The 12277-nt window shown below is 43.0% G+C and overlaps 1 protein-coding gene across 5 annotated transcripts in view; it reads right to left on the bottom strand.

The window, feature by feature from the left end:
* The window catches only part of BMF (Bcl2 modifying factor), an 84686-nt gene that overhangs the window by 16537 nt on the left and 55872 nt on the right, over positions 1–12277 (bottom strand). For 4 of the 5 annotated variants that reach the window (XM_061611460.1, XM_061611463.1, XM_061611461.1 and 1 more), the window contains exon 3: positions 11756–11919. In XM_061611460.1, the coding sequence (XP_061467444.1) occupies positions 11756–11919 (164 nt within the window). Of the gene's footprint in view, positions 1–7602; positions 7831–11755; positions 11920–12277 lie in introns of those variants that run through there. The other variant, XM_061611464.1, reaches the window with a different exon arrangement.

The raw sequence follows: 12277 nt of genomic DNA, 5'->3' as shown, positions 1-12277 counted from the left end.
GGAATGAAGAAATGGAAAGATGAGGGCAAGACAAAATATGTAAGCAAAGCATTCGCCCAAGGTATAACAGAAAAAGAACAGGAGAAAAGGAATATTTGAAGACCAGAACAGATACGAGAGAGGAAAGAGCAGCAGAGACCAGAGGCAGATACGGTTGAAGAAGAGAGTAAAGCAAAATGTCTGCTGCAACTTCTTGGGAACGGTTTCAGTTGATGTGGCCTGATGACATAGACAAGGTGCTTGCGATGATGCGGCCAGCAACGTGTCCTCCCAACCCTTGCCCTTCTTGGCTTATTAAAGCTTGCTGAGGGGGTTTGACCGAGTGGATCCAGGGTGTGGTCAACACATCACTGAGGAAGGAAGTGGTTCCAGCGGCTCTGAAAGAGGCGGTGATCCAACCACTCCTGAAAAAGCTGTGGACCCATTGGTCTGCAACAATTACAAAGCGGTCGCAAATAACCTCTTTTTAGGGAAGGTAATTGAGAGGGTTGTGGCACAGCAATTGCAAGTACTCTTGGATGAAACAGATTATCTTGACCCATCCCAGTCTGGATTCAGGTCTGGTTATGGGACTGAATCGGCTTTGGTCGCCCTGATGGATGACCTTTATCAGGAAAAGGACAGGAGGAGTTCGACCCTGTTCCTCTTACTTTACTTCTCAGCAGCTTTTGATACCATTGACCATGGTATCCTTCTGGGCCGACTTGATGAGATGGGCATTGGAGGCACTGTTTTACAGTGTTTCCGATCCCATCTCCAAGGTCATTTTCAGAGAATAGCATTGGATGATTGTCTTTTGGCCCCCTGGCAGTTGTGCTGTGGGGTGCCGCAGGGTACCATCTTGTCCCCAATGCTGTTTATATGAAGCCCTTGGGAGCGGTCATAAGGAGATTTCAGCAGTACGCTGATGATACCCAGCTCTATTTCTCTGTAACATCGGGAAAGGCCGTGCAAGCCCTGGATCGCTGCCTGGACTCGGTGGTGGGCTGGATGAGGGCCAGTAAATTGAGTCTGAATCCTAGCAAGATAGAAGTGCTGTGGGTTGGAGGTTCCCGAGTTCAGATAATTGGTCAGTTGCCTGCTTTAGATGGAGTTGTACTCCCTCTGAAAGAGCAGGTTCGTAGTCTGGGGGTGCTCCTGGATCCATCTTTGTTGCAGAGGCCCAGGTGACCTCAGTGGTTAGGAGGGACTTTTACCAGCTTTGGCTGGTAAGACAGCAGCGGCCATTTCTGGACCTGGATAGCCTGACCACTATTGTCCACACACTGGTAACCTCTAGGCTGGATTTCTGTAATGCCCTCTGTGAGGGGCTGCCTTTGAGGTTGGTGTGGAAGCTGCAGCTGGTGCAAACTGTGTTGGCGAGACTGCTCACTGGGGCAGGGTATCGCCAACATGTCACTCCATTGCTGAAAGAACCTACCCGGACACTGCGCTCAACATCTAAGGCCCTCCTCCGAGTGCCATCCCATCGAGAAGCTCGGAGGGTGGTGACTAGAACCAGGGCCTTTTCTGTGGTGGCCCCCAAACTGTGGAACAGCCTCCCCGATGAGGTGCGCCTGGCGCCGACGCTACTATCTTTTCGGCGCCAGGTGAAAACCTTTTTATACTCCCAGGCATTTTAAAGTGTGTTTTAATAGCTTTTTCATCATTATTTGTATTTTGGATGTTGTTTGGTTCTTTTATTGTTTGTTTGTTTTGTTTTCTTGATTTCTTGTATTTATTGTATTTATACATTGCTTGTTTTTTATCTTTTTGTACACCGCCCAGAGAGCCTTCGGGCTTAGGGCGGTATATAAATTAAATAAAATAAATAAATAAATAAATAAATTGGCTGCCCATTTGCTACTGGGCCAAGTTCAGGGTTCTAAACTTGGTGTACAAAGCCCTATACAGCTTGGGACCAGGGTACCTGAAAGACTATCTTACCCCTTATATACCCAGTCGATCACTGCGCTCGGCAGGTGAGGGCCTCCTGCGGATACCATCGTATCAGGAGGTCCATTCAGCACAATATATGACACGGACCTTTAGTGTGGCGGCACCTACCCTGTGGAATTCCCTTCCCTTAAATATTAGACAGGTGCCATCTCTGTTATCTTTTCAGTGCTTGTTGAAGACCTTCCTCTTTCAACAAGCCTTTTAAGTTAAGATCTTGTCCCAGTCTGTGTTGGAATTGCTTTTTAATGTTTTTAAACCTTTTTTTTTTACAAAACAATGTTTTCAACCTTTTTTTAAAAAAAAGATGTTTTGAAAGCTTTTTTTAAAAAAATGTTTTTAAATATGTTTTGTTTTAATGTATTTTAAAGTCTTTTTTTATAATGTTTTAAAGTGTTTTTAGTGCTTTTGTTTGCTGCCCTGGGCTCCTGCTAGGTCTAGGAGGAAGGGCGGGATATAATTAAAATAATAAATAAATAAATAAAACATCACCAGAAGCAGAGTGGGAAACCCACTGCTCAGGCAGGAACAGATACGCAGCTGTCAAGGGTTAAGAAGAAACAATTTTGCAGGTAGTGAGAGAGATCTTTACAAGGTAAAGATCCAATGCCAGGAGAAGCAGCTTTATGCCAATGTCTTCACCAAAAGCAGATCCACACTTTATACACCATTACAGTACCGACGTAAGTGATCTGCATCAGTAATAAACACCATGTATGATGGAGAAATGTGCATTCAGGGTGCTCACACTCGGGAGAAGCATCCCATAGCACATCCTTGCTAGGTATCAACTGCACCTTCCCTTTACACATCTTCACAGCAGTTAATACTGGCCAACTGCTGCTGTATAAATTGCTTACCAAGCGTGCATTGGCATTTAGCCAAGGTAGATCTTGGGTCTCAGCAGTTATCAGAGGGCAGCAAGGCCCCTGGTTGAAGACCAGCCTGCCCCAATAGGGTCAGCCCATCTCAGATCTACTAAGTATGCATTGATGTGGCACACTGATGCTTTCTGCAGGAATCTAGGTCTGAGAATCTGTTCCTAACTTGCTCTTAGATTTAGTGCAAGCAAGTCAATGAAAGCAGATTGCCAAAGAAATAAGCACAAGGCTTATCTTGCCTGTAACAACTTTATTTTACAGGGCATGCAAAAACATCCTTCTGTTCCTAAGAAACCAATGGGTACGGATCTTTTGACCCAGACAATCTTTCCCTCTTAGCTGATGCCCCAACAAGGAGGGAGTGGCCTCTACTTATATTACACAAAACTGAAGGTAGAAGTAGAACTTTCATGTCTGCTGGTGGAAGCTACTCAGAAAATCTTTAGACAGAGCCACACTCCCACTCTGTTGGAAACACACAAAGGCCAGCAGTCAGGTGCAGCACCAAAGTCTCGGTTAATTCAGCCTCTTGTCAGCAGTTGTGATGACTCAGAGGCTAAATATAGAGAGCGATTTAAACAGTGCTGGCCACAGAGCAAATACTACCCAGCTTCTCCATTTCTCACGCACAGTCATACACAGACACATGCCCTGAACATTTTTTCTTCGTATGTCTAACTTTAAAAAAACAAGCAAACCAAAAACGTATGAGCAGCCTGAAGAGGCACAGTTCTTGGCTCAAGTGTCTTTTCATTGTCATTGCCTGGGGTTGCATTGCATCACACAAGCAACTTTTTAAAAGGGATGGTGTGCAAGGCAAGCAGCATTCGGCAGCAGAGGGTCAAGGAAATGATTCCTTTTGTGGGGGGAGTATTACTGGTATTGACAAGAACACCTATGAAAGGCTATGACATATTTGCCTCCCTTGGTGTAGCTTCTGCAGAAGCATAGAGGAATTTAATAGTTGGTGCTTCTCCCCTTTTTGCCTCACTGCCATAAACTTTTATTGGTCAATATATACAGCTCTCAGTTACAACTCATTTTCAGCATAAATGTCCCTGGAGCCCCAAAGCATTATCTCAGCAAGATCTGGAGGCCAGAACAGGGGACTGGAGTCAGGTCTCCTGAATTTTATTGACAGTTATGAAGCCCTCAGTACTCTAGGAATAAACTGCTTCTCATTTCTTATAGACTCCCTGTCTATTACATGAGACTGTAGCCAAAATACAGTCAAAGGGAAATTGTTTACTTCTGCTGTTGTTCTAAAAGACTGTACACTGTTGAGTTAACATTTGGTAGATTCTTACACTTAACTACAATCCTATGCATTTTTATTAGGGGTTAGGTTTTAGTGAACAGTGACTTACTTCTGAGTAAACCACAACAGGACCAGTCTGCGGCTCATCTGCAGCCTGTGTCCTGCCTACCAAGGATTCAACAACTGTTCCTTAGATGGGCTGGCATCATGCAACAAAGTCCAAGCCCTGGAGATAAAGATGTGTGAACCTCAAAATGGCTCAATAATTTTTTAATGTTTTAAAAAGATGGATTAATGTGCTTTGACATACTACCAAAGGAAGGAAAAGAGTATCGTAAACAGAATTTGTCTTAAATATTAAAGTGAGGGCCATTTTTCCAATACATTAAAAGAGCAAAGGAGTTGAGTATATCTTCTTGAAAATGAGCCTGGTGGCAGTTTAAGCTCTAATGAAACTACTCCCAAGAATAATATGCATGTGGATTTATGTACATATTTAATGCTGGAAGCCTCTTCATATTCTTTAGTTCTTTTCTTGAGTTTGGATAGTCTTAGAACTCAAAGAATAGCTCTGCAGTTTGCCTTGTTTTATAAGTTTACAAAAAATTCTCACTCTCCAGTAACACATTTTCCTGCTGGATGAAAAGGTCTCTGCGTCAAGTTTAAAAACAATACAAAATGAACACCTATATTGAGTTGTTTTTTGTACAGTTTTTAAAACTATTTTTAGCTGTTTTTATAGTATGTTTGTACATTGCCCTGACACATATGTGAAAGACAATTAATAAATTAATAATAATAATTTGTACCACCTACCACCACCTCCTTTAAAGTTTAACAGGTAACATTCTAGGGACTGTAAGGTTTAAGAAAGGATTAGATAAACTCTTGATATTTAGATGAACTCTTGGTCACTGAATAATGATCAAGATGCCTGAGCAAGGAAAGAAATGTGCAACCTATGCAGATCAGATCTTTCAAAATTGTTACAACTGTATAGTCACATACATGAAACCTTTCCTACAAATGTCTCTGCTCAATCACTGTTCAACACCTACATTTTTGAAGAATTCTGGGGCACAGCATGTGAAACTAGAATGGACCTCAGTGGTCCTCTAGCCAGGAACATTAAACACTGTTGTGTTCAATAGATGCTTTTCCAGTCATTATATTAAAAATATTTTCAGTCAAAAGGAAACACACCTTTCCTCAGCAATTTATTCCATCAACTAACTGTTCTTATAACTGGGAATAGTTTCGTTATATATATTTTAAATAGGGCTAGAACGTTTAATTGAGTAATCAGGAAGATTAATTGATTTTGTTCAAATCAAAATTTTGAACTACTAAGAAAGTGTCACCAACTAATTGGACAGCAGATTATAAAAACGACGGATGACAGCTATCATCTCAAAGAAGCATTCCTCTTTGCTCACATAGGAGGGAATGTCATTTCTAAGATGGTGCTGTCTATAACAAGTGTGTACTATAATTGTTCTTATAATTCCATATTCTATTGCTGTAACCCACCCAGGGATCTTATGGTGAAGGGCGGGTAAGAAATCTAGTAAGTAAATAAAGAAATACTTTAAAAACAAAGAACATATACATCTTGCTTCAGAAATAACTTTTAATACATAACACAAATTTAATCAATAATATATTAAAACTCGTATGATTAATCAAGTAGCATTTAAACAAACTGCAGCTCTGATTTTAAAAAACATAAGTAGAGCCCTTCTGGATCAGACCAAAGGCCCAACTAGTCCACTGGCTAACCAGATGCTTATGGGAAGCCCACAAGTGAGATAAAGGCGCAAGTTCATTCTCCTTACTCAGGCTCTTCAGGAACTGATATTCAGGGACATACCACTCCTATATCAGAGGTAGTACATAGCCATTGTTGCTAGAAGCTGTTGATAGCTTTCTTCTCCATTAACTTGTCTATCCCCCCCCTTTAAAGCATCCAAGTTGGTGGCTATCATTACATCTTGTGGGAGCAAATTCCATTAACTATGTGCTGTGTGAAGAAGTACCTCTCCTGAATCTCTCACCATTCAGCTTTATTGGATGACCAACAATCCCAGTATTATGAGAGGAGAAAAATGTCTCCCTATCTACTTTCTCCACACTATACATAGTTTTGTTCACCTCTTCATGTGCCCCCCCTTACTCACTTTTCCCTAAGCTAAATGGCCCATATACTATAATATTTTCTCAGAAGCGAGTTGCCTCAATTCCTTGACCATTTTGGTTTCCCTTTGCTTCACCTTCTCCAGCTCTAGACGTCCTTTTTGAACTGAGGCAACCAGAATTGTACACAGTATTCTTATAACTATTCTCAGTTATAAAAACAGCTGCACCATAGATTTCTTTAACACAATTAAAATATTGGCTGTTTTATTTTTGATCCCTTTTCTTAATGAACCCTAACTAACAATATTCATTTTATTTAGGTTATGGTTCTATTAGGGGGTGCGGGTGAGGGGTAGCCTTTGGCAGTTTTTCTGTCACATCCAAAGACCTGGCAGCTCACGGAGGCCAGGGAAGGAGGCAGAGCGGTTTTTTCTTCCTCTTCTTTTTTGTGCCCCCCCCCCCGGCCACTGACTGTAGTGGAAGAGAAACCAGTTATACTAGCTGGCACAGTATCAGGCCAGATCCATGAGCCTGTAGGGGAGCTTTGGTCCTTGGATACAAGGTTGTCCTGTCCCACTTTTAGATTGCTCTCTTTCAGGTCCTACCGAGGACACCACCAGAGGCACATCTAATCCAGTGGCATACTGCTGTTCTGTCAGTGAAGCAGGATGTAAGCTGCTTGCCATAGCCTTTGACCACTTTTTGGATTGCTCTGAAAATGCCATTTTGAGCCATTGAACCAGTCTGAGGCAACCACATGGGCAAGTCACAGTCTTCCTGGCCACAGACATTCCCTCTAATAATATACAGAGAGTAGCAGCTGGACAGCAGTCTGTTATCTTTGCCAAAAATGAGAGGAGAAAATTGGCGAAGAGTGAGGCGGGAAGGAAAAGACGGTATTAGCATAAGCACAGCAATAAATAAAGCCTTCAATGGTTTCAAACATAGTTCCATACAAAACACTAAGTTTCCCTACAAGAGGGCCAATATCAGTCCAAAGACTGAGTGATGACGACCCACAGGTTAAGTTCTTTCCCATCTGTGTTCAGGGTTACTTTCTGTCTCCTACCTTTTTTTAAAAAAAGAAAAATGGTCAACTAGTACTCTCCCTCTCTTTTACAACACTCTGTTATTTCAGCTGAAAGAGAAAGAGCCCCTCCTCTCTTGGCTGCATGAGGTTGTAGTAAAGAGGGATGCTTTTATTTACTAACTCTTCCACATGCTTGGCTGACACGCCATTCTCCTGCCTCTGTCTCCAAGCTTTTCGCACACTACTTTTGCTCTGCAGTCGTTCCTCAGAAGCTCTCGATGCCACGGCAATACACACATACTTCTTGCCCAAAAAAGAAAAGGGGAGGAGACCTGCCAACTTTCTTTTTTTGATTACAGCTTTTATTTTATTTTTCCTCCTGGGGCATTCTTGGACACATTTCCCAGACAAAGACATCGGATAGCTACACTCCCCAGATGGAAAGCGTCGAGTTACAACCAGTTCTACGGCTTCCCTTCAGGACTCTTGACAGGAGGGGAAAAAAGAGTCACCCTGTTAACCTTTGCTGCACTGGGCAAAGTTAGCTACACCAGAGATGACATTAAGGATGGATCTTGAAGAAATACTGTCTAAGGGAAAAAATAAGAGAGGATGATGTCCAAAGGGGGCTGGGAGGGTAGAAGGAAGAAAAGATTTTTAAAAATCCCTCCCCATCAATCAGGTGGATGTAACATATTCACAGAAAGCAATAAACTAGAATGCCACATGACAATTTGATGAGTAAGTTTTAAATGCTCCAGTTAACCCTTTTTTCACATTGCCTTTGGAAATCCTGCTTTCTTAGATCAAAGAATTTCGGAGGCTGCACTCTTTTGCCTTGGAACCTCCCCAACTACTTTGCTCAATTGCAGCCACACCCCAACATTGTAGAAAGAAGCCTTGGGAAGGGAGGGGGAGAGAAAAAGCATGACGGTGGCATGAGATTCTGAGATAACCAATGGACAGTTGCAGTGTGAATCTCTGGCACCACATCAGATGATCGTCACAAATAGTGGGCATGCACATCCTTTCCCCTGGGTTGATCCTACATTTGCACAGAACTTGGTAGTGGTCACAGAATTCCTATAGGAAATACCCATGGCTGCAGAATGTCACACTCTCACCCTCTGCAGCCACTGCCCAGATTCATTTCCGATACTATCCAAAACTGCAAGAGCTTCCTGAATTGTAATCCCACTCCTGTCCAGTTGGAAACATCCACAGTGAAACACTGCAACTCCTGTGCCTTCATTTACGTGCATTAAAACAGCTCAAATGAACATCCTATCTTACAAAAAGCCATAAAAAGTGCAGGTTTCCTTCTTAGAAAGTTTGGCATGCTCAGTTACAGAAATCCCTGGCCCCTGACCAAAGCTTTGGCCTTGTGACACAACATGTACTCATCTTTAGAAGCGAAGCAGAACCCACAGCAATGATAAGCTCTGGCGTGTAATTCTTCTCAGCTGGAGTGGAAACCTGCCCAGGTCCTGATAGGATTGTTCTGGGTATGTTAAAGCAAACTGGTTTTAACGGTCCTGGCTCTCCCCCAAAGAATTCTGGGAATTTTTTATCTTTGTTGCAGCACTGAGATTTCTGTTTGAGAACGTTCTACGTGGGCTGGGAAGGGAGAGACCCATTGAAGTAGCAGTGAGGGTAATTTACTCAGAAGTAAGGGGGAGAGATGCAAAGCAGAGGGACCATCTCATGACTAGAGGTCACTTTACCTCCACTCAGACTGCAAAGAAGAGGGGCCAGAAGTTCAAGGCCTTACATTTTCTTCCTTTGGTTTAGGACATACTATAAAAGGAGAAAAGTCCAAGGTGAAACTGACACCTGGTGGTTCTGCAGGTGCCTTTTCTTCCAAAGAAGTTTAAATAAAAAGCAATACTAAATAGTGGATTGGAGCCAGGATCCTTTAGTGAGTATACCAATACTGTACACTGCACTCTAGCCCAACTCAGTAGAGACAGGGTAGCTAAGTGGATGTCTCTAGTTCAAATCCCACGTCTGCAAAGAACTCACTAAGTGGCCTTAGGCAAGATCCTCTCTCAAACTGTCTGTCTCAGTCCCCCTCATCTGAGGTAGGGGGGATAATGATACTAACTTACCTTATAGGGTTACTGTAATGACTGCAACTAGAAAATGCTTGTGAAGCAGCACAAAACACTTAAAAGCACTATACAAATGTTAAGTGTTATTACTGTTAATCTACCCCAGAACCAATGATAGGGTGGGAAAGAGGTAGAACAAAGAGAGGTATTCTGGATACAGCTAAAATTCTGTTAGTGTCTGGCAACCTTTTTGAAAATAGCAGCAGTTCCTCAGTGTGTTGTGTTGTGAATTGAAATGAGATGTTGGAGTTGGCAGGACAGAGGAGAATCCTTGGGTTGGGAGCCAAGAAAAGGGGAGATGAAGGAAAAAGTCACAGGCAAAACAGTGGACTGAGGGAGGGGCATGATGGAGGCTTCTGCATTACCCACTCTTTCCTCTCCATGACAGAAGCATAGTTTGGAATGCAAACTACTGAAACCCAAAACCAGGCCTTTTACATTTACACCATATGGTAGCATGTTGACAGATGGGATGGGCAAGGGAGGGGATCCCTTTAGGGATGCAGGGTACACCTGCGTGTGTCTACATAAAGAGAGACACATTACACTCTTCTGTGTGATCCCGCTGAAAAATCTAGTTCATCCACGGGACATATTTGGCTCCTAGTGCAACAAGGTGCCCAAGGGCTGCTCCGAAGCATTCACCCCATGAGGAAAAGTAGCCATTCGCTAAATACTACTACTACTACCACTACTACTACTACTACTACTACTACAGGTAAAGGTGTCCCCGCACTTATAGTGTGAGTCGTTTCCGACTCTTAGGGTGACGTCTTGCAACGTTTACTAGGCAGACCGTATATATGGGGTGGGATTGCCAGTTGCAACCCCGGCCTTTCTTTACCCCCCAGCATATGCCGGGTACTCATTTTACCGACCACGGATGGATGGAAGGCTGAGTGGACCTTGACCCCTTTTACCGGAGATTCGACTTCCTCCTTTCGTTGGAATTGAACTCCAGCAGTAAGCAGAGCTTCAGCTGCATTACCGCCGCTTACCACTCTGCGCCACGGAGGATCTTACTACTACTACTTTATTTAGTGCTCTTTAGGTACATGGTACTTTTCAAAGAACGAGAGGACAATTCGTTGCATTCAAGGGCTCACCATCAAGAAAGTAAACACAGGAGACACAGCACAGCACAGAAGAGGAGGAAAATGGGAGACAAGGATAGACACAGGAAGAATGTGTGATCATTTCAGTTGCACATACTACTGCTTAGTTACACCAGGGCAGGTGTAGCCAACATGGTGCCTTCCAGATGTTGTTGGACTATTTATTTATTAAATTTATATCCCACCCTTCCTGCCAGAAGGGCCCTTTATTCCTACCCACTGGCCATGCTGGCTGGGGCTGATGGGAGTTGGGAGTCCAATGTCCAGAGGGCACCACGTTGGCTACCTCCAGACTGGGACATGAGGACTAAGAGTTGTACCAGAGACTTGATGTGGAAAAGTGGGTTTAGAAGAGGGATTTGGAGAAAGTAAAGGCAAGGGCATCACACAGGTATTCTTGAATACAATTCCATGTGTAAGACATAGTAAGGGAGAAGCTTGTTTTCTGTTGCTCCAGAAGGTAGGGCTAGAGCCAACTGATAGAAATTGTACGGAAGCAAATTTTGGCTAAACGTTAGGAAAATCCTCCTAATGGTAAAAACTGTTCAATAGTAGAACAGACTGCCTTGGTGGGCACACCTTCACTTAAGGTAACTAAGGATACTGCATTGTAGATCCTACACTGAGCAGGTGCTTAGACTAGATGAGCTCCAAGAACCCTTCCAGCTCTATGATTTTGCAAGTGGAGAGTTGTTTGAGTGAGCAAGAGACTTTTGGATAGTTGAAGTTGTGGAGCTGGATGAGCAGGGGGGTTACAAGTGAGAATCCAAAGATATGTACTGAGACACATCACTGCGGTGTGGTTAAAATTGCCCCTACATAAGCTAACCCACAGTTTCTTGAGAAGAGCAGTCTGGCCCCTTCCTCAACAGTTTTGCTGGCTTCTGTCTTTGTCCTACAAAACTTAATGAGGACCATTTAGAATCAAGCTTCTATCTGTATAGCTCCTCATGGGCCCTACTCATGTTGCAAGGGTAGCTGACTTTATATAAAAAACTAATATCGTTATGCGATATGGTGCTTTGGATTAGGGAGGCCTAAAAACAGAAAAACAAAATAGAATACTAGTTCTTAAAAAAACTATCAGGCAAAGATGAAATACGGTTAAAAGAAACAATTTCTCAATTGAATGTTATTAACAGTAATGCAAAAAAAATTGACTACACAGTGGAAAAAGAAGAGGTAACACATTTGGCCAGCCAAGGTAATCTCAAAGCATCCTTGCCAATGAATTATGTACCACACTCCACCACCAACACCCCACTTTCCTTGCCCAAAAGACAGCCTACCCTCTGTAGGTGAAGCCTGTGAAACTGGTCTGCAATGCACTGTAACTTCCGCGCAATCTGAACTTCAGTTTGCAGTTCTTGCGGACTCTCCCGAGGTTCCTCCTGGAGGTGTGGATTCAATGAGAAACCAATTGGGTTGACATGTAAACGGTACCCAGCATTCCCTGCCAAACATCAGAGAAGATAGCTTACAGCCTCTCATCATGTGCTATAAAACAACACACCATAAGAGAATATAGTTAAACTCTATAGCAAAAAGTATCATAACCAAGATTACCTTGTTTCATATGTGAGACATATTTGAGACACCTTCAGCATATTATCTGAGACTTTGCTTTTAGTCTTTAAGCCAAGAATGGGGAAGCTGTGGTCCTTCAGAATTTGCTGAACTACAGCTTTCATTATCCCCAACCATATGCCACGGGGCTGGCCAGGGCTGATGGGTATTGCAGTCCAGCAACATCTGGAGGGTCATAGATTCCCCCATCCCTGCTCTAAGCAAATACAGTTCATTGAATCTCC

Source organism: Rhineura floridana, chromosome 2 (genome assembly GCF_030035675.1).
Source record: "Rhineura floridana isolate rRhiFlo1 chromosome 2, rRhiFlo1.hap2, whole genome shotgun sequence".
Taxonomy (NCBI): Eukaryota; Metazoa; Chordata; class Lepidosauria; order Squamata; family Rhineuridae; genus Rhineura; species Rhineura floridana.
Note: the sequence above shows the minus strand (reverse complement) of the source record. Positions and strands in the feature narration are given on the sequence as shown.